The following is a 22,633-nucleotide window of genomic DNA, read 5'->3' on the forward strand; positions in this document are numbered from 1 at the left end:
TGTCAATACATCAGACTTGGCTTCGGCCTTATTTTACCAGTCATCGAATCAGAAGAAAAATAAAGTTACTTCAGACTTGGCTCCGGCCTTTTGATATATCAGTACGAAACTTACAAATTCAAACTAGGCTGTATGGGTTATAGTCCTTTGCCTTTCCCTATTGGGAATAAATTTTAAAACAACAACAACATATTGTCAACACAGATAAAATAGTATCTACTTTTGTAATACAAAGATGTCATTTCAACCGATTAGTCCTCATTTATATACTACCTTTTTTTTGTTTTAATAGAACGAAATTGTTTAAATATTGTTTGATACAATTATAACATAAGAGAAATGGTACAACTTGTAAAATATATGTAAGTCACGACGCATAAGTTAGATATAAATATTTATAACTTTGTTTTTATTTGTATAATAAAACCTGTCTGTTAAATTATATTTAAGTTACGAATAAATAACATAAAATAAAGATATTACCTTTTTATTTATTTTTAAGTAACCTTTTAAAAAAGAGTAGGTAAGAGTAGGTAGAGTACTAATTAGTAACACCGCTCTGGTGTAGTGGTGCGTGTAATCGCCTAAAACAACGACTGTTTGCGAGTTCGATTCCCGCTCGGGATGGATATTTGTATTTGTAAAAACAATTCTTTCCGGTTCAGATGTCTGTCCTTGTGGGTGTGTCCCCACCATGCCTCAGAAAGCACGATAAGCCGTCGGTCCCGGTTATCATAAATACCTGATACCGTTCGGTACTCATTACATAGGCAACATATCCGCCAACCCAAGTGGAGCAGTGTGGTGGATTAACCTTCAATCCTTCTCTTATATGGAGAAAAAGGCCTATGCAGTGGGATGTTACAGGCTGAATGCGAATTAGTAACGCTGTAAAGAGTAACTAACAGTAACATAATTATATGTATGTAGACCATTATAATATACTTTCAACTTTTTCCACTTAGATTGTAGTTACTAAATAAACAATTTAAATTTTTATTCGAAGGAAACAGTAACTGTCCTAATAAACGAGGGTTGCTTATGCCAAAAATTTAATCTGATTGTTACAGCCGCAAATGATACGGATAACATATAGGTAGGTTTGCATAAACGAAATTAAAAATGAATAATATACAACTGAATATTATTATATCATCGACACTTGCTATATGACAACAATTTCACCACATTAATTAAATTTTATGTTGTTTCTCTCAAAAAAAAAATGTTGGAATTTCAAAAGAATATTAAAAATATTAATAAAACTTCAACGAAACTGAAGATTTAAAAGTAAAGATAAAAATTATTATCATTATAGAAATTATTAAGTATATATTATAGAACAATTGTGTTTGCTTGCAAACCAAAAAAATCTGACTTCAATTACATAGACAAGTAATGCAACGTAAGTTGACGAAAAAAATTAACAAACGCACAAGTCGTCACTACGATTTTCGAGGGTTCCCGTCTTTTTCTCTAAGATTCCATCATCGGATCATGGTTTCCTTATTATGGTACCACCCCTGAGATATCTCCTTTCCAACAAAAAAAGAATTAGAAAAATCGGTTCATAAACGACGAAGTCATCCCCGAACATACATAAAATATGTATATATACGGTCGAATTGAGTAATCTCCTCCTTTTTTGATGTCGGTTAAAAAAGCTATACATAGTTGAATGTATGATATAAGCAATTAAATTAAAAAAAATATATATGAAAAATGTTCAATTACTTAATCGCTAAGTTTAGCAGTGATTTAAAAATACCAAATCAATGTCTTTGTAATTCTTCATTTAGTTCCACTTTTACGCGTCAAGTTATAATTATTGGTCAACAATTTTTTGCCATTAAAGTATTGTGGGAATTTCCTAATAAAAGAAAATTAACTGGAGTCTCTATCTCTACTCATCTACTGTCTTTTTGTTTTGTTATTTTATTTATCTGTATTATAAATGGCGTTATGACAATCAGCCGTCACAGCTTGTTTTGCCAGCTTTTAAATTTTCCTCCAATTACAGATCTTTGGGTATTTTAGGGTTTTTTCCGTATAGATATTTGTATTAATTAATATGTCTTAAAATTGGTCTGATATTTACTATCATGCTAATTTCAGGGGGGGCATTTAATGCGCATAGTGCATCTATAATCATCATCATTACAGCCCATACAGTCCACCGCTGGACATAGGCCTCCACAAGTTTACGTCAAAAATAACGTGAACTCATGTGTTTTGCCCATAGTCACCACGCTGGGCAGGCGGGTTGGTGAACGCAGTACTGGCTTTGTCGCACCAAAGACTCTGCTGCCCGTCCTCGGCCTGTGTATTTCAAAGCCAGTAGTTGGATGGTTATCCCGCCATCGGTCGGCTTCTTAAGTTCCAAGATGGTTGTCATCATCATTCATCATTACGGCCTATACAGTCCACTGCTGGACATAGGCCTCCACAAGTTTACGCCAAAAATAACGTGAACTCATGTGTTTTGCCCATAGTCACCACGCTGGGCAGGCGGGTTGGTGACCGCAGTACTGGCTTTGTCGCACCGAAGACGCTGCTGCCCGTCTTCGGCCTGTGTATTTCAAAGCCAGCAGTTGGATGGATATCCCGCCATCGGTCGGCTTTTTAAGTTCCAAGGTGGTTGTGGAACCTTGTTATCCCTTAGTCGCCTCTTACGACACCCACGGGAAGAGAGGGGGTGGCTAAATTCTTTAGTGCCGTAGCCACACAGCACTATATATCTATAATCATATGAACGTAATATTTTCACGATTTTAGTCATGTTTTATATAGAACATAAAATCAAAGCATAACAAGATATTTTTATTGAATAATTATTTTTAATTTATTGGTATCATTTTTATAGAATAAAGGCTTAAGAGGATAAGAGGGATTGTGACTATTTTAAAAGTTTTTGACTTAACCTTTGGGGATACAATTTCAGAGAAATGGTAACACTAACAATGGCGTCTAATTAATCGCTGTCATAAATGTCATTTTCGCAAATGCTGCGCGTTGTGCGGAAATTTTATTAATTATAAATTAACATCTAATATACTCACATTTAAGTATTTTCCAAATATTTATTATACATAACGTGATATTAGAATAATGAGTAACGTGAATCCTCTCGGGTTGTTAGTGAACTATGGTGATTCTGATGAAGAGATGGAGGACGGGACTCCGATTTCTGCCAAACGTTACGATATTGCAAATAAACGGGCACCGGCAGCTTATCCAGGATATGACGTGAATCATCAGACTACTGCTCCCGCTGGTATACACCCAGCGCCAATACCGCACTGCCGTAAGTGTTACGTTTCACCTTATTTTGCAATTAACTCTTTTTAGTTAGAGGTCATTCATAATTCGTTTACAAGCTTTACATTGTGGTGATTATTAATAAAACAGAAAAAAACTTATCTACCTACCTCCTCCTCCTCCTAATCCTCCTAATCCTCCTTAGGCTACATTCATAATAAACCCAAAAACCTTTTTTGAGAAAATATGAAAAAAGCTGATAAATAACAAAAATATTCTTTTCTTCTTAATACCCTTATGCTGATCTTGATGATTGTACCATGAATAATTTTGTATATTTGCCACCTAATATTATATTGAATATATTACTTAACATAATTATTTTTATTTACGCTGTGGATATTCAGATTCCAGCGTGACTCCAGCGGTAATCTAACGTGATTGGTACTTCTTGAAAAAATAAAGTAACCTAACCTAACCTCAAAATTAGACCATTCATTGGGATAATTTCGTTCCGTATCGTCTGCAGTTTTTAAAGAACACTCTAGGGGTATTCAGTTTGATTAAGTTACGGAAACAGAATAACAATCTAGTGTCTGAATATCCTTATCAATGTATTTAACATACAATGTGAAATATATTTGATGAAGTAATTAACAAAAATTGTTAATAATTACCATATATCTATATCAATAAATAAAATTAGACTGTCTGTTTGTAATATTAAAATAATTGCTTTTTACTAAATGCATATGGATGTATACACGATACATATACCAAAATAAAAAAAATTAAATTTTTTGTCTGTTTGTCCCGGCTAATCTCTGAAACAGCTAGACTGATTTTGACGGGACTTTTACTGGCAGATAGCTGATGTAATAAGGAGTAACTTTGGCTACTTGTATTTTAGAAATTTATTTATTTTGTATTTCTGTGAATCGAAAAATATATTTTTTCAATTTCACGTAGACAAAGTCGTAAGCACAGCTAGTATTCAAATATAATTGAATTATATATTTAAAAAATCGACCGTCTATATTAGTTGGCTGTTACCTATTTGGCGGTGCAATGGTTTAGGGTGTTGACTTTCTCATCCGCCATCTCAAAGGGAGGATCCTCCGACCAGACGTGTGTTGTGTCTGGCGGGCTACTGCCCCAACGGTTGTTGTTGGGATTTTGTATATATACTCAATCACTTTGATAACGCGATGTAGGATACGTCAGTTTTTTTCTAATTACGTAGTTAGTATGTTGCGCGATAGATATCGCCACACCTACAACATAGGCCTATTTATTCGCAAAAGATGACTATGAGTTTATGCTAAAGATATTTATTCATTTTTACTATCTTTCCACAGCCTGGTCAGCCTGTTATGATGAAAATAGTGGTTTCACATATTACTGGAATCAGCACACTAATGCCGTTACATGGGAGGCTCCTCCGGAGTATTTACTGGCGCTCAAGTTAGCACAGCAACAGTTACACACGTCAGGTATTTGTGCAATTTAAATCTTATATAGGTATAACTTTTTTGAATTAGAAAAGTGAGACTTTCTTTAACATACTTATGAATAAGTATTAACGGAAGTAAGGCACAGCAAGAAATATACTGCTCAAAATCTGGATGAATCAGTTAAGCTGTGACTGGGCACCTCGAACTTACAGAATATCACAGCTAAATAATACTGCTCTCAAGCTATGTTCGGTTCTTGTAGTGATCAAAGTGACCAGAACTCCTAGGGGGATTAGGACTTGGGTCGGTAATACACTTACCATGCTTCTAGCGTTGCAGGCGTACATACGCTACGGTAATCGCTTACCATCAGGTGACCCGTATGCTTGTTTGCTGACCTAGATGTATATAAATAAAACCTATATTAGTTGATAGACTAGTTAGTCAATTGTCTACAAAATGTTAATCTTAAAAATATTATCTTAACGCGCATAAATAAATGATGCTAGTTAATCGTCTAGAAATTTGATTTATTATTATTTTGATGTCCTATTAGATTTCTATTTTATAAATTTTTTATATTTTGTCAATTAATTTGATAACATTAATTCATTTAATTACTACTTTTTAAGTACTGTGTGGCTACGCTGTACTGTGTGGCTACGGTACTAAAGAATATAGCCACCCCCTCTCTTCCCGTGGGTGTCGTAAGAGGCGACTAAGGGATAACATAGTTCCGCTACCACCTTGGAACTTAAAAAGCCGACCGATGGCGGGATAACCATCCAACTGCTGGCTTTGAAATACACAGGCCGAAGACGGGCAGCAGCGTCTTCGGTGCGACAAAGCCAGCCCTGCGGTCACTAACCCGCCTGCCTAGCGTGGTGACTATGGGCAAAACACATGAGTTCACGCTATTTTTGGCGTAAACTTGTGGAGGCCTATGTCCAGTAGTGGACTGTAAAGGCTGTAATGATGAATTCATTTAATTTAGTTTACACTTGTAAATCGATAAAATTTTTTATTAAATAATAAAATTATAGTAAATTTACATTACCGCTACTAGTAAATTACAAATAAAAACAAATCAGTCCTGGACTTAATAATAAAATTAAAAAAGTAGTGTTTAGCTCATAGTAAAATAAATTAACTAATTTGTATGTATCAAATTAGGGTCATCAGAAGTATCAGCAGAAGAATGGCAGCTTTACCAGCAAGCGTTGGCCGAGAAACAAAACTCACAGAATAAGATAGCGAAAGCTCCCGCTAAAACAAAGAAACCTGAGAAAGTTTTAAAGGAAAAATCAAAGGTCAACAAGAAAAGGGCGGCTAGTGACGATGAAGAGGAGTAAGTTCTTTTATTACTCAATTTATTTTTAAAGATTTTTTTTTTGGAGTAATTACGTAAGCAGAATTTTAGTAATTTTTAATCAGCTCCCCTTTGTTAGCCGAAAGTTGTAAACATTAGTAGATATTTTTTTAATCTATTCAGAAATAATAAATAAATATTGTGCTGTGTGGTTGTGGCCATCTGTGTAGTCGTGGCCATCTGTGTGGTTACGGCAGTAAAGAATATAGCCACCCCCTCTCTTCCCGTGGATGTCGTAAGATTCAACTAAGGGATAACACAGTTCCACTACCACCTTGGAACTTAAAAAGTCGACCGATGGCATGAAATTGTGGAGGACTATGTCCAGCAGTGGACTGTGAAAGGTTGAAATAAATATTGCTGATGTAACCACCATCTAGACCTCTTGGCCCCCATATCATCAAAAATAAGCAAAACAACAAAACCCTACCCCGTTCGGTGTTTACTTACTTAAGAAGTATACTCTAGAACTATAGTCTAGAACTATAGTCATACTTCTTACTATAAGCAGTAAATTTTTTGTTTTTAGCTTTTGATGTAATAATATATTTTTCATTATAAGTTTCACATCAATGTCTGTGTGTATTTATCAAAATGATATAAATTATTTTTGGAATAAAATGATTTTATTATAATGAAAATGTCCCATGTTATTTCCAGGAAAATAGAACTTATAACTTCATACCACAACTCGGACTCTGAATCAAACGACGAGTCAGAGAAGCTCCCAGTCACACCACCACTACCGAAACCTCCCACTGTATTACCGAAACATCCTCAAAAGAAGCAAAAGACGCAAATTAAACAAAAGGCACAAATAAAAAAGGCACAAGTTGAATTTGGACCGCCCTTACCACCGAATCTAAATTACACAGTACCGATAGGACCCGAGCTGCCTCCGAACTTGATTGATAATAAACAAAAGTCTCCAGAAAGGAAAGAAACTAAACAAGTAAGTTGATGATTTTTTTTTAATATTTTTAATTAATTTTAAACCCAAATAAACCTTTTAATGAATAGATATGGTAAATCTATATAAATAAAGATGGATGTTGCCAAGCGCATAACTCAATAATGGCTCGACCAATTCTGCTAATTTATGTTCCTTAAGGCCCACAGAATATATAACTAAAAAAAAAAAAAAATTAAAAATATTTTTACTATTAACTTTTGACAGTACGAAGTCTGTCCGGGCAGCTAGTAATTGTATTTAAAAGATGTGAATTTTAGTTTAATTAGATAATCTTAATCAATAACATTAAAACTACAATTTATTATTAAACTTTTTGGCACCAGTGATGAGAAAGCAATCTGAAATCTCCGCTTCAGAAATAACTATCCAAGGGCAGTGGGAACTCGTTAATATTTTTTATTACTAACTTTTATTCTATATTACTGTCTCTATCAAATTATATATTTTTTCATCTATATAACCGTTTGTAATCAACGAACATGTTGATTACACACGGTATATTACGGGTACTGTTCATATTTGTGTCATATTTCGTTAAGTAACAAAATATGATACATTTTTGGATGATTTCCGAGAGTTCTCATTGTAATTGGAAATGTTATTAAGCGCTGTGATGGGTTAAAGTTTTCAATCTGAGGTGACTTAAAAAAATTTGTTCGATAGATTATATGGATAATTTTTGCCTTGAATATTCAAAATAATCTAATTAGAAATTGGAAATGGTCGTTATATTTTACTTATTCTTTATTTTTTTGTATATATTAATATTTTCAAATCTTTAACATTCAAGCAGAATAAAACGAAACCGAAAGCCAGCGATGACAATGATAGCCAGGACGAAATGTGTTTATTGAAAAAATTAAAGGACAAAGCAAAATTATTAGAAAAACTAGGTGGCGAACTACCGTCTGAAATACAGAAAATAATCAAAGACGAAGCAAGATCCAATAACGCGTCTCCGAAAACCGAAACAAGTGTAGCAGATCTCGATGTAGATGATTTACTTAAAGAAATAGAGAAAACAGAGCTACCCAAAGTTGTTAAATCTAAAGGAAAAGTAGACAGTAAACCTAAATCTAGCACAAATAGTTTGTCTAATTCACCTAAAAGTGGTGATAGGACTCCACCGTTAGATGAATTGAAAGCGCTATATCCGACCAATGGTTCAATATCCTTATTCCCAAGTGCTGCAAATATAGAAGAAAGTAAAACGGACGATATAGTGATTAAAGAAACGCCAGTTGTTGAAGAAAAAGATAAAAAAGAAAATGTCTATCTAATGAACATTGACGAACCAATAGAAAATGTGGGTAGAAAGAAATTGAGAATATCAAATTCAGTACTTCCAGAACGGAAGAAAGAAAAATCTGAAGTACCGGCTTACACGACGAAATATTCCCAATTTATCGAAGGATTTTCGAACGAAAGGACCGGTTTGGGTTTCAGTAAGGAAGACGATGGGGGCGGTAGTCCAAAAAATACGATTAGCTATGGAAACGGTTTGACGTTTACTAAAGGTGAAACGTTGAACGAGGAAAAAAAAGATGATGATTTGGACGATCTTACAGAACTATTAGAGGCGAAATTAAAGTTCTTGAATCAATTACAGCCGAGCACACTCGCCCCGCTACAAGAGATGTTCATACAAATGCAGGTGAGTGTACTTTTGTTAAAATAATTTATATATTAATACGTTTAGCAAAAACTTTGTACCCTTTTTTTGAAAAAATTCGAGGATGTAATTTCGAACACATGGTTTATTTAGAGAATAAGTGCAGAATGCTAATATTTTTTATAAAATTATGCATAAATACACATAAAATAAAAACTAAAAAATTTACATATTACCATGTATTAACACACATATATATTCTTTTGTTTAATGTTTAAAGTTATAATTTACATTAGTTATGGTTGAATTTCGACCACTGGGCGACTACTAGTGATATATTAATGCTAGAGATTAAAAGTCTAATTTTTTAGACGACGCGTTAATGCAACTGTCTGGTTTATGACTGTTGAGCTGGCGGTCGCGGGTTCGATTCCCGCACATGGCATAAATTTGCACTGGTCATATAATATCGACCGTATATAAGAGTGAGAGCGATTCCAATTAAATTTATTTGTTTATTAATTTTATTATTATTATTTTTTTTTTTTTTAATTTATTTATGGCGAAATTGATTGTAACTGCTATGAGATACTGTTGTTATATTTATTAGTTTATTATATTATATTAATCAAATGTATATATATGTATTGCTTATAAGTATTAATGTGTAGATATTTGTATGTAAGTTTATTACAATATAACTGCACCACCTACCCGCTCCTCAAATAAATAGTATTCAATCCTATTTCGGGTTGTCTGGAAGAAATGGCTAACTAGCCATAAGACCGCCTCTTGTACTACACATTCTTAAGTTGTCTGTATTATTATTATTTTGTATTTGCATATTGTGGTGTACAATAAAGAGTAAATAAATAAATAAATAAATATATAAATATAACCTTCACATACGGTCGTATGTCCCTACGGTAGGTAACTTAATGCTTGTGTTATAGGTAACAGTCGACTGCTATAGCTATTGTTTTGATAAATATACATAGAAATAATACATATATAAATACAAATAATACACCCAGACTCAGGCGGGAATCGAACTCACAACCCGCGACACAGAAAGCAGGGCCATTACAAGCTGCGCCAACGGGCTAGTCCAAAATCCCCAGACCGCGCCAAATAAAAATGTTTTGCCGGGGTCTGCGGGTTTTTGCTTGTGAACCGTGTTTCCGGACCCCAAACACAGGAGTAAATAGTGAAGGGCGGTGAGTGTGAGGCGTTTATTTACGCGTGACATTGTATTGTGCTCGGACACGTGTTTGTTTGTATAGACGTTAGCGTCCGCGTTCCGCCGTCACGCTATCTTTCTCATACTCCGACGCACACCGTGCTTACAGCCGAGCCAATTAATCTGATGGCTGTTCCGACGCGGTGTGTGGTAGTGCGGCCGGACGACTAAAAGGCCTACACGGTCGGGATCGACCGCCGACCGTCGTGTTCTTGGTCGGGTCAACCAATTTTTGTATTAATTCGCAGACGCTGGTGTCGGCGTTCCGCGCCGGCGCGCTGTCGGCGCCGTACTGGCGGCGCTGGGCGCGCGGCGCCGAGCGCGCGCTCGCGCAGCACGAGGAGGCCGCCGCGCCGCCCGGCTGGCTCTGCGCCTTCCTGAGGTACGGCCCTCCCTTATATACCCGCCACCGGCCGCGAGCCCCGCGCGTGCGCCGTGTGTCACACCGTACGCGGTCCGCGCTCGATGTATTGCGTGTCGTACTGTCGTCGCTCTTATTGTTGTGCGACTTTAGTTTACCGGCGCTCGTAAATTTGTAAAGCAACGCCATCTAGCGTTAATTTCTAGGAGTGTAAAGTAAATTTATTTTTAAACTAGCCGACCCGTGCCCACTTTGTTGAACGTTAATTATTATTATATTAACCAAGTAACACACTTTAAAGAACAAATTTTATAGGGCTAAAATAAATAATATGTTGCTCCCGTATATTTATTATTTTAAATTACAGAACCAAATAACATACTTTAAAGAACAAATTTTATAGCGCTTAAATAAATAATATGTTGCTCCCGTGTATTTATTATTTTAAATTACAGAACCAAATCACATACTTTAAAGAACAAATTTTATAGCACTTAAATAAATAATATGTTGTTCCAACGCCATCTATAAAAAATCGAAAAAACGTCGTCGAGAGACTAAAATAAGACTAAATTAATAACGTCGAAAGACTAATAAATTGTTTTCTCTTAGCGATAGATGGCGCTAGTTTATTTACCATTTTAATACCATTTTAATCTTTTTCTTATTTACTGAATTTTTTGTTCAATCACAATAAAATATAGCCTATATCACTCCTGAATAGTATAGCTTTCTGTTAGTGAAAGAATTTCCATGATCGGATCAGTATTTGCGAAGATTACCCCCTACATACAAACAAAGTTATAAACTTTACCTCTTTATAATATTAGTATAGATTAATTGTGATATGTCATATCGGACGAATCGATATCGTTTGGATGCAAATTTGTCCGTTGAGTATTTATAATAAGTAATAATACAAGTTGTTAGTTTCTAAACAACATGGAATTACAAGTTCTGGTAATTGACTGACAATATGTGGCAGTAGTAGACAAGTGTATTCGTATACTTTGGGACGGACAGACTGACGGAAGAATGTTCAACGGGACCTGTAAATCCTTCGATGCTGTTAATATTATGAAAAACATTACAAATTAAGGCCAAAACAACATATTATTCAAAAATTTAAGTGACCACATGAATGAATATGTGTTGTTTGTTACTTTCACTACTACTTTCAATTAATCAAATACCCACATGACGTGGGTATATAATTGTTTACTCCCTTACTCCCTATCAACTAGATGACGATAATTAAATAATTGGTTTCTCACTAAATTTTACCCGTAACACCATAAAGCGACGTACTTTCTGCTTTCGTTTTTAATTATTATAGAAATCCGTATCGGTGTGACAAACGGTAATGGACTCTAAGGTAAAGATCACGTGCTGTGGTATTTTATGGCGGACTTATAGTGAATGAAAAACGGGGAATCGTACTAGTGCTATAGAACTATTTTTATAATATTTACATTTGTTATTTCTAATGTAAACTGTTAATTTTTTAGGAATGTGATATGATTGTAATATCTGTGATATAAGAGTACCTGATGTAGTTAATAAATTATTCACATTAACACGAGTTTCTTTAAACCTCTTTTATAATCCCAAAAATAAAAAAAATAATAATTTTAGGTTTTTCAAAAGATTATTGTCAGTTAAACTAATTTGTATCCATAAATTTAACATCATACAAATAACTGTAAATAGCGAAATACGCTGAAGAAAGAAGTTGGAAGATAGAAGATTTGAAACAAAAGAAAAAGAATGAAAGAGAAGGCGAGACTTCGCGCCGGGGATTTTGGTAAGAAAAATATGACTTATTTAAAATTGTATCTTCTTGATATTGCACTTTGATCTTGTTCCAGGTGGCCTTCATCCCGGCGATAATAAAACGAAAATGGTAGATTTGGGTGTAAGAACTTAACTATTTATGGGTTTTTTGGGATAAAACAAAAAAAAAACATTTAGTTAGGGTATAATTTCGTGGCAGAAACAACCAGGATATCTTAATAGAGGGATTAAGTATGAACAGAGTTTTTATAATCTTTACGAAAAATTCTTTCGTACAGCATTTACATAGTATGGAAGAATTTGTCGTACTTATAAATGTTTATGTTTTAAGATCGCCTCGTCGTTTTAATCGGTCATCGTTTTGAAGATTAAGTGATTTTCTAAAATCTTAGTAGAAGGTTATGCGGAAAAATTCGACCAGATAAAAACAAAAGCTTCAAAGCTTCATAAATACGAAATAATATCTTGAAATAAGTACAGCAGTAAAACATAACTACAAAAAAAAAAAAACATATTGTCTAAAATATGCTTGTAATTGGAATATTGGTCTGAAAATTGGAATATTTTTCCGAAAATTGTGATTTTTGAAGCGATGATTGATTTAAAACGGCTCGGTGCACTAAAAATCCTCCACGGCGGATGTTTGTACGATATCTTTGTGACTGCAGGTCTGAAGGGCGGTACTGCTATCGTAGGGAGTCGGACGGTTTCGTCCAGTACGAATACCCGGCGGTCGCGAGTACAGATATGGAAATATGTACCACACCGCCGCATCCGAGCTCTGATGCGAAGGTAAAAAAATAAACATTATAGTTAACAAACACAATTATTGAATATTCGGTTCTAAACACTCGTCTGCAATTTCTTACAGCTTTCGAAAAAAAAAAAGAATTATCAAAATCGGTACGCAAGGTAAAAATGTATGAGTGAACACGCTTAAAAAAACAGACGAATTGAAAACCTCCTTTTTAAAAGCCAATTCAAAATAACAGCATCTTCATAAAATAACAATTTCATACGTCAATTGAGAATCTCACTGATGGTTCAATACTGCTATTTTTAAAGTTTATACTTACACTATACTAAAAAAAACAAAAACAAAATGTCAAGGTAGCTAACAATAATAATCAATAGTTAAATGGTTCCATCTCAATATTAGGTACTGTGTGGCTACGGTACTAAAGAATATAGCCACCCCCTCTCTTCCCGTGGGTGTCGTAAAAGGCGACTTAGGGATAACACATTTCCGCTACCACCTTGGAACTTAAAAAGCCGACCGGTGGCGGGATGACCATCCGACTGCTGGCTTTGAAATACACAGGCCGAAGACGGGCAGCTGCGTCTTCGGTGCGACAAAGCCAGCCCTGCGTTCACCAACCCGCCTGTCCAGCGTGGTGACTATGGGCAAAGCACACGAGTTCACGTTATTTTTGGCGTAAACTTGTGGAGGCCAACGTCCAGCAGTGGACTGTGTAGGCTGTAATGATGAATATTAGGTACATTCCAAACTCGGCAATGTACCCGTATCGCGTAGACTCAGTATAGTACCTGAAGCCCCCGCCCAACAGGCCGGCGCGTCCCCGCGCGGCCGCCGCACGCCGCCGCCGCCCGGCACCGCGCCCGACCCGCCCGCGCCGCCGCCGCCGCGCATCGTGAGTCACGCTCTAACCGAACGCACAACCACACGACATGCCACACTCACACTCTTAAATTAACGGGTGCGCACACACACACAATCGTATACAAGCACCCATTTTTACTTCCATACATATACACTAAGCACACACTAAGACATTATTTTCAAATAAAGACGCACGCACATTGCATCATACCTACTTAATTACACGTGCACACGCATACGCATGCGTTTATATCAAAAATCTTAAGCATGCATAATGCGAACATTTTGACTCAAATAACCACGCACATACAAGATACATACATTCACTTTTACCTGCGTTCCATACACGCACGTATACCTCACAACGATTCAAAGACGTGTGCGCACTCAATCACACAAGATGTCATTTACTTTATTATACACTACGGACATACAAAGACACCCACTCAAACACGCAAGCACGCATACAAGCACGTGAATCATACGACGCAACGTAACCATGCGAACATTTTTATAAAATCAAATCTTTATTAACGTCGACGCACTCATCTTTATCATTAATATAATCTTGAACTTAAACACATATGTTCACTCAATCACACACAACCTCACATTTATTTACATCCAATACACACAAGCACATACATTTAGCACTTGTCAACGTTAATTATCGATATGTGGCACTTACATATACGAATGTAACCCACTCTAACTGCAACGCCTACAAAGACAAAAATGCACCAGTTTGTAAGGAGTAAAAGTACCTAGAACAATGTCGGCGTTCAACTTTTAATAATAGTTTAGTAAATTTAACTGGCAACATAGACTGCCGTTGTATCAGGCGAGACAAACGGAGCAAGAGAGAGGTGTGAGCACACATTTTCTTTCTCTCATAGCCAGTTACGTTCCGTATATCTAAGACGCAGTGCAAGCCTATTGTGCAGAAGTTTTACTTCAGTCGTTTTGTCTAAAGAACACTCGTTTTTTTTTACATACATATATTAAATATTAAAAATTAAATCATTTTTTACAATTCCAGCAAGAACCGAAACAAGAGATAGGCGATGAACTACTATCGTTTTATAACGACATCGCAGAATTAGAAAAATCTACAGTCCCAACGGAACCAAACTCCCCAGAACCGCCTCCACCTCCAGAAATCACCGAGAAACCAAAAGATAAAGACGTTATCAAGGAAAAAGACGTTAAATTGCCCAAGAAGAAAACTAAGGTAGTGTCAACTGTTTTTAACTTAGACCAAATGAGTGTATTCAAACAAATATCCACGATAATGGTTTGGACAGAAATGGGTGACAGAATTTTTTTAAACTGAAATTCTTTTAAATCTTGCCGGTGAAGGGTTTTCCTTTATGAGGAATGTGTCTGAAATTTGATCTCACTCGGCTGCTGAAATTTCACTCGGCTGTGTAGTTACGGCAGTAAAGAATATAGGCTCCCCCTCTCTTCCCGTGGGTGTCATAAGAGGCGAGTAAGGGATAACACAGGTCCACTACCACCTTGGAACTTGTAAAGCCGACCGATGGCGGTATAACCATCTGCTGGCTTTGAAATACACAGGTCAAAGGCGGGCAGCAGCGTCTTCAGTGCTACAAAGCCAGCCCTGCGGTCACCAACCCGCCTGCCCAGCGTGGTGACTATGGGCGAAAACACATGAGTTCACGCACTTTTTGCGTGAACTTGTAGAGGCCTATGTCCAGCAGTGGACTGCGATAAGCTGAAGTGAAATTTGAATAAAATAGTATATTCCCGAAGAAATTTTAAGATATGTATCCATCCACTCACTCATTAGAGGCGTCTTTTGATCACGTGATGTTTTTTAGAAACTTTCTAACCCCCCACCTCCATTGGTGATATATGAGGTTATGGACTATCCTCCCCGCCATATGTGATTGCTTTATAACGCTTCAACATATCTGATGGCGGGGAAGAAGACCGGCTCCTCGCCTTCACCGGCTTACTCGGGTAGCTACGGACCCTCCCTAAGCTTAGACAGAAATTATAGTTATACCAGTATAAGTCAAGACCTACATAAACACCTGTAGCCAACAAAATACAAACTGCAAAAATTTACTATTTTTTTTAAATTCCTGCATCAAACCTCACTCTGTAATTTTTTATTCAAGAATTCTCAGAATTTTTTTACAAACAAAAAATAAAAACGAACATAATATTAAAGTAATTAATATCTACAATTGTTTTAGTAATTGTGTTAATAATTAACTGTATTTTTTGAATTTCAGATGAAGTTGTCATCCTCATTGGCCATGAAACACAAATCGGTGTCAACACTAGTCGCGAAGTGGCAACAAGTCGCGGATGAGATTAATTCGGACTGATTTTCTATTAATAAACAAAAGTGTATAGTAAATATATTTAATTTGGAAAGTACCTCGACCTTACAGACGATCACAGCTAAAAAAAAATGTTCTCAAATAGTGTTGTGTTCCTGTGGTGAGTAAGGTATAGACCTCCTGGGATTGGGGATAGGGTCGGCAATGCGATTGCGATGTTTCTGATATTGCAGACGTCTATAAGCTACGGTAATCGCTTACCATTAGGTCAGCCGTACGCCTGTTTGCCGATCTAGTTGTATAAAAAAAATTGTAAAATATTACCAAAAAGCTGTCCTCCAAAAACTCAAATAATAACAATACTGTAAAATAATATTTAAACATCGCAATACAGACGTGTCAAATTTTTACATTTGTTTTTCAAGAAGCTAGAATCGCCTTAATATATTTTTATTGAAAAAATGTAAGTTATATATTTTATTGTAAATATTATGTGTTTTTGTACTGAGTTGTAAATGATTAATGAAGTAATAAAATGATAGAAATATCATACAGAATTAAGTCTTTTATTTTATCTGAGGTAGGCACAGCGGCAGCTATCCTGCTCAAAATCTGGAGCAGCCCGACTGGGGAAGTACCTCGACCTTACAGAAGATCACAGCTAAATAATAGTGCTTGATGTGTTGTGTTCCTGTTGATGAGTAAGGTGACCAGAGCTCTTGGGGAGAAATGGGGATAAGGTCGGTAACGCGCTTGGAAAATTTCTGGTATTGTAGACGTCTATAAGCCACGGTAATCGCTTGCCATCAGGTGGGCCGTACGCTTGTTTGCCGACCTAGGTATATAAAAAAAAAATATGTACGATTTTATTTTTGTGTTACCCACACATTAGGAATTCTAAACATTTTTGAATATCATATCAAAAATTGACCGCTCCAGCGGGGTTCGAACCCGCGTCTCCGACTGACCGTGTCGGCGCTCTAGCCAATTAAGCGATGGAACGATGTACCCGCTAGATCGAAATTTCCGATATGATGATTTTTATATTCGGTTTAAGCGAACCGTGGCGCCCTCTATAGTGAGTTCTTTACAGAGACCCGTAACTATTCAAAGCTTCATATTACAATTAAAATCTTTGACAGGAGACGACACCATGCTATTTTTAATATGTATGGTTTTTATTTTTTGAATTTTTGTTGGTCTCTATGATTGTTCCTACATTACGAAAAATCTGTTCTGCCGAATTCATTAAATGCGACTTTTTATAGTTGTGATGCAAGAGGTATGAACTAATAAAATAATTTTTAACAAAAAAAACCGACTTCAAAAAGGAAACTAAAAAGTGAAAAATAAATTTACCTACTTAGTACAAAGTAATTCGTATTTTGATTTAGTTAATCAGAAATGATTAAATAAATATTTTATAATTTTGAAGTCGGTGCCAAGTAAAATAATAACTACTCTAGTATCTACTCATAAGTTGTATTCAGTTTTCTTTCATAATTTGTTTCATTGACTATTAGGTTGAATACTGTTACTGTTTTGACATATCTAATAATATTTTTTGTACTTGTTTGTTGTGTGTGTGTTGTTTGTATTTGTTATTGTAGCCAGGTTGTTGTAGTATTTACTTGGCACCAACTTCAAAATTATAAAATATTTATTTAATCATTTCTGATTAACTAAATCAAAATACGAATTACTTTGTACTAAGTAGGTAAATTTATTTTTCACTTTTTAGTTTCCTTTTTGAAGTCGGTTTTTTTTTTGTTAAAAATTATTTTATTTTACAATTTTTAGTGATGGGTAGACCTAACAAGGATGTTTTTTCTCTTATGTCGGGGGTTCGGAAACATACACAATACACAAGCACAAACACCCAGATCATGACAAACATCTATATGGCCAATACAAATGTCTGTCGTGCGCGGAGATTAAACCCACTAACGCCAGCGCAACAGCCGGTGATGTGACCGCTGCGCTAACGCGTCGACATACTATGAGTAAAGTTCGCTATCAGGTGTACGTAATAACAACCGGGACTGACAGCCTAGCGTGTTCTCCGAGGCTAGGTTGGGAGAACCACAAGGATTAACAACTAGACCAAAAATAAATATTTATATAATTATAAATATCCACTCCGAGCTGGAATAGAACCCGCGACCGTCGGTGTTTAGGCGCCGCCGACACGGCACATGCACCATTATATCAAAGCGGTCGTCAAACAGCAAAAGGTAACTGCTGTAAATTGTTGAGAAATTCCCTCGAGTGTTTATGGGCTCCATCATCAAACCTGGTCCTGCGACACAGATGATCACACAGCAGGTAATTGCTATAAATCGTTAAAAAGTTCCCTCGACTATCTTTCGTCTCCATCATCAGACTTTAATGGCACTTGTAACTTACATAGGTGCAAAGTTCTCATCAATAGAAACGAATTAAGTTCAAACAGTAGGTAATTGCTATAAGTCGTTGAAGAGTACCCTCGACTATCTTTCGTCTCCATCATCAGACTGAAATGACACTTATAACTCATATATATGCAAAGTTCTCATCAATAGAAACGAATTAAGTTCAAACAGCAGGTAATTGCTATAAATCGTTAAAGAGTTCCCTCGACTAACTTTTGTCTCCATCATCAGACTGTAATGGCACTTATAACTCATACAGGTGCAAAGTTCTCATCAATAGAAACGAATTAAGTTTAAAAAGCAGGTAATTGCTATAAATTGTTGAAGAGTTCCCTCGACTATCTTTCTTCTCCATCATCAGATTGACAACTTTTGTCTCCATCATCAGACTGTAATGGCACTTATAACTCATACAGGTGCAAAGTTCTCATCAATAGAAACGAATTAAGTTTAAAAAGCAGGTAATTGCTATAAATTGTTGAAGAGTTCCCTCGACTATCTTTCTTCTCCATCATCAGATTGACTCCAGACCTTTATTAAATAGTAGTGCTTTATAGTACTTAATGAAAACATGATTAAATTTACTAGTCACCCTTACGATTTTTGAAAGTTTCCCTCGTTTTCTCCGGGATCCCATCATCAGATCCTGGTTTCTTTATCATGGTACCAAACTATGAATATCTCCTTTCCAACAAAAAAAGAATTATCAAAATCGGTTCATAAACGAAGAAGTTATCTCCGAACATACATAAAAAAAATATATATATACGGTCGAATTGAGTAACCTCCTTCTTTTTTTGAAGTCGGTTAAAAAATTTGGTGTAGGCTTTATTTTGATAAGCTAATTTGAAGTAGAGTAAATACTATTAATAATTATTTATAATATACTTTTTTTTTATATATAGACTAACACTTGACTGCGATCTCACCTGATGGTAAGTGAAGATGCAGCCTAAGGTGGTTCGCGCGTGCCTAGAAGATGCCTATTCACTCTTGACTTAAAGATACCCAAATTTTAGTTAGTTGGAAAAACGGAAGCCGGAAGGGTATTCCAAATTTTTGCGGCGCGTATTAGGAACGAGGAAGCAAACCGCTTAGTGCGAGATCGTGGGGTTTCAACCATGGAGCGGTGTAGATTCATGCGATGCCTTGTGGTTCGGTGGTAGAAAGGTGATGGCGGAACCAAATTGTATAGTTCTAGAGCACACTACGAAATAAAACCTGTGAAATACCGACAAATAGGTAACCTTGCGCTGATGTTCGAGACTTTGAAGTCTAGAGCAAACCAGCGATTCGTCACCGATGAGTCTTCTGGCGCGTCGATCCACAGAATCCAAAGCAGCAAGCTGGTACTTGGCAGAGCCATCCCATAAATGACTGCAGTACTCAATGCACGATCAAACTCGTGCTTGGTACAGAGTAAGAAGCTGTTCCGGTACTGCCTGACTTTATTGAGGATACCAAGATTTTTACAAGCAGTTTTTGCCTTGGATTTTATGCATTGTCCGAAGTTCAGATTAAGAATCAGAAGACAAGACATTTATGCCTAGAAGATCAATACTATCGGCGATCGGTACAGATACACCACGGACAGTCGGAGTTAGTAAGAATGGACTCCGTTTAGCGCTGAAAGATACGCTTGCATTTTGAAAGCATTAAAGTTGACTAGGTTGGCGTCACCCCAATCGGACACTTAAGCTTCAAGTTTCAAAACCTTTTAAATTATATGTTTCAAAGCCTGGCATCCTTTAGGTTTTATTAGTGCGGGATACCAGGATCCCGCACTATTTTTGCGGGACCAGTCCCGCACATAAATCGAGCAGGATCCCGCGGAATTTGCGACTTTCGGACTAGCGAACTTTCAGAAACATACCGGATTCCGCAAATGCCAAAATCCCGCGGGACTTAGACTCTCAGTCCTGCAAATACCTGGATAAAAATGTTGTTGCGGGATTACCTTTCCCACAGATAACCTTTGTTTCATAGCCTGGTAATCTTTTTGCTTCATAAGAGACTAGCTGTGACTGTGTGTAAGAGACTGCGTGCGTTGTTATGCTTTTTTATTTTATTTTATTTGGTCATAATAACTCAGAAACCTTTGTTGGCTCATGCACAACACTTTGCTGAAGATCATGACATGATCAAATGCATAGTTTACGATTCTATAATACATACATACAAACATTCAGATGTTTAATAGCATAATTATAACCTTTACGTTGCATACGCCGAGTTGCACGAAAAGAAATTAAAATTTAAGTAGTGATTAAACTAATTTAATCGCAAGAATTGTATGAAATTCTTGTGATTAAATTAGTTTAATTTCTACTTAAATTTTAATTTTGTTTCGTGCAACTCGGCGTTAGTCTAGTAACCTTTATATTTCATAGCCGGATAACCTTTCCAATTTTATAACATTCATCAAAAACAGTAATAATTTCAATTTAATCATATGTAGCTACATTTATCACTTAAGTGGAACAGTTACTATGTGCGTACTAGAGAATAAAATCGATAGCGTCAAAAGATTTGATTGGGTCACAAAACTGAGGTCCATTTTATGCGGCCATTCCGTATTCAATGAATAGCAATGACTCGTTACAAGTTACTTTCGAATATTTTACGTTTTTCACATATGGTAACGGATTTTTACTACTTTTACGGGATTCATATTTTTATAGTAGAGGAATGAAAAAGTTGTTGCGCATATATTTCATAAAGGAAAAAGACTGATAAATTATTCTAAATATATTTAGAAAAAAAAAGAATTTCACTAAGTTCTACACTTCTACAGGAACGAAATACTGGTCGAGAGACGCTGAACCGCAGTAGAAGTTACGGTTATGACAAATCTAACAATACGTTATTGTCATAGTTTATACTTAATAATTGTAATAAATTAAATTAAATAATTAATCATTATAATTCTTAGTAATTCGAATTTCATTTCATCTTGCTAATCTCTTTAGTAAATATGTAAGTAAATTAATCAAATAGATAGGGTTACGTTAGATATCTAGCTAGAGTCAAGTAGCTACAGTTTAAAATACTGTCTGCCAAGATAAAACAGAAAACATACATAGATACCTACTAATAAATACACTTTGGCGCGACGATTGATTTGTCAATTCGCTCACTCACATACTGCTCGCGTGTTAATTGTGTTTTATTGTGAATATATTACCGGCCGGTGCCTAATAAGGTTATAAACAATCAAACATTCAAGCGACAGTGAAAACAGTGTGTACTCTCAAGCCTTTCGTTGCACGTGTATACGCGCGAAGGTATATCAGTCCAGGAGCATACCATCCGCCCAGCTACATCGAGTGCAAGTGGCCGCTGCACCCCTACCATCCACTCACCTGCATCCCAAGTAAGTCCATCATATCTATCACAGTGGCTAAGCGCTCCCGCTCAACATACACATTACGCGTGTGACCGCCCCCAGCGATTACACTTCTGTTCCTTCAAGCCTCTGACCCCCCCTGTGAATAAACAGTATCCTGAGCCCAAGACACCAGGCCAAACCACACCCAGTATTAAAAATAAAAATACCCACATTTTTTACAACAAAATATTAAAATCTCTTAAATATATAATGTGCTGTGGGGCTACGGTACTAAAGAATATAGCCACCCCCTCTCTCTCACCCCGTGGGTGTCGTAAGAGGCGACTAAGGGATAACAAGGTTCCACAACCACCTTGGAACTTAAGAAGCCGACCGATGGCGGGATAACCATCTAACTGCTGGCTTTGAAATACACAGGCCGAAGAAGGGCAGCAGCGTCTTAGGTGCGACAAAGCCAGCCCTGCGGTCACCAACCCGACTGCCCAGCGTGGTGGCTATGGGCAATACACATGAGTTCACGCATTTTTGGCGCGAACTTGTGGAGGCCTATGTCCAGCAGTGGACTGCAATAGGCTGAAATGATGATGATGATGATGAAATATATAAAAACTTCTTAAATACAATAACTATATCTTATACTCGTAATCTCAGCCCTACTATTAAAATTTATAAACATTTATTATTAACATTTATAGACATATATAGATATATAGATATAGTCCTAGATTATAACTGTATTTCATCCTAAGGTAATATTTATAAAACTTTTGGATTAAATCCAAGTAAGGACGCAACTTTGGATCACTCTATTCAGGTTCGTTTGTTGTCTTCTTTTTGTTAACTTTTCGATGTTCTGCTTATCTTGTTTTTTTAAATAAA

General features: G+C 36.3%; 1 protein-coding gene across 1 annotated transcript; it reads left to right on the forward strand.

The window, feature by feature from the left end:
- The first annotated feature begins 2,979 nt into the window (after window positions 1-2,979).
- LOC123658345 (formin-binding protein 4-like) lies at window positions 2,980-16,066 on the forward strand. The gene is made up of 9 exons (XM_045593778.1): window positions 2,980-3,304; window positions 4,617-4,751; window positions 5,886-6,060; window positions 6,742-7,033; window positions 7,845-8,708; window positions 10,155-10,288; window positions 12,730-12,853; window positions 14,722-14,913; window positions 15,944-16,066. The coding sequence occupies exons 1-9, from the start codon at window positions 3,109-3,111 to the stop codon at window positions 16,037-16,039; spliced, it is 2,208 nt and encodes a 735-aa protein (XP_045449734.1). The 5' UTR covers window positions 2,980-3,108; the 3' UTR covers window positions 16,040-16,066.
- The last annotated feature ends 6,567 nt before the right edge of the window (window positions 16,067-22,633 follow it).

The sequence above is a fragment of the Melitaea cinxia genome, chromosome 12 (genome assembly GCF_905220565.1).
Source record: "Melitaea cinxia chromosome 12, ilMelCinx1.1, whole genome shotgun sequence".
Lineage (NCBI taxonomy): Eukaryota > Metazoa > Arthropoda > Insecta > Lepidoptera > Nymphalidae > Melitaea > Melitaea cinxia.

Bases quoted from the DNA above. Each gene is read 5' to 3' on its own strand.
- LOC123658345 (XM_045593778.1), top strand. From the start codon at position 3,109: ATGAGTAACGTGAATCCTCTCGGGTTGTTAGTGAACTATGGTGATTCT. The intron at 8,709-10,154 runs GTGAGTGTACTT...ATTAATTCGCAG, and splicing joins AGATGTTCATACAAATGCAG to ACGCTGGTGTCGGCGTTCCG. The intron at 14,914-15,943 runs GTAGTGTCAACT...TTTGAATTTCAG, and splicing joins TGCCCAAGAAGAAAACTAAG to ATGAAGTTGTCATCCTCATT.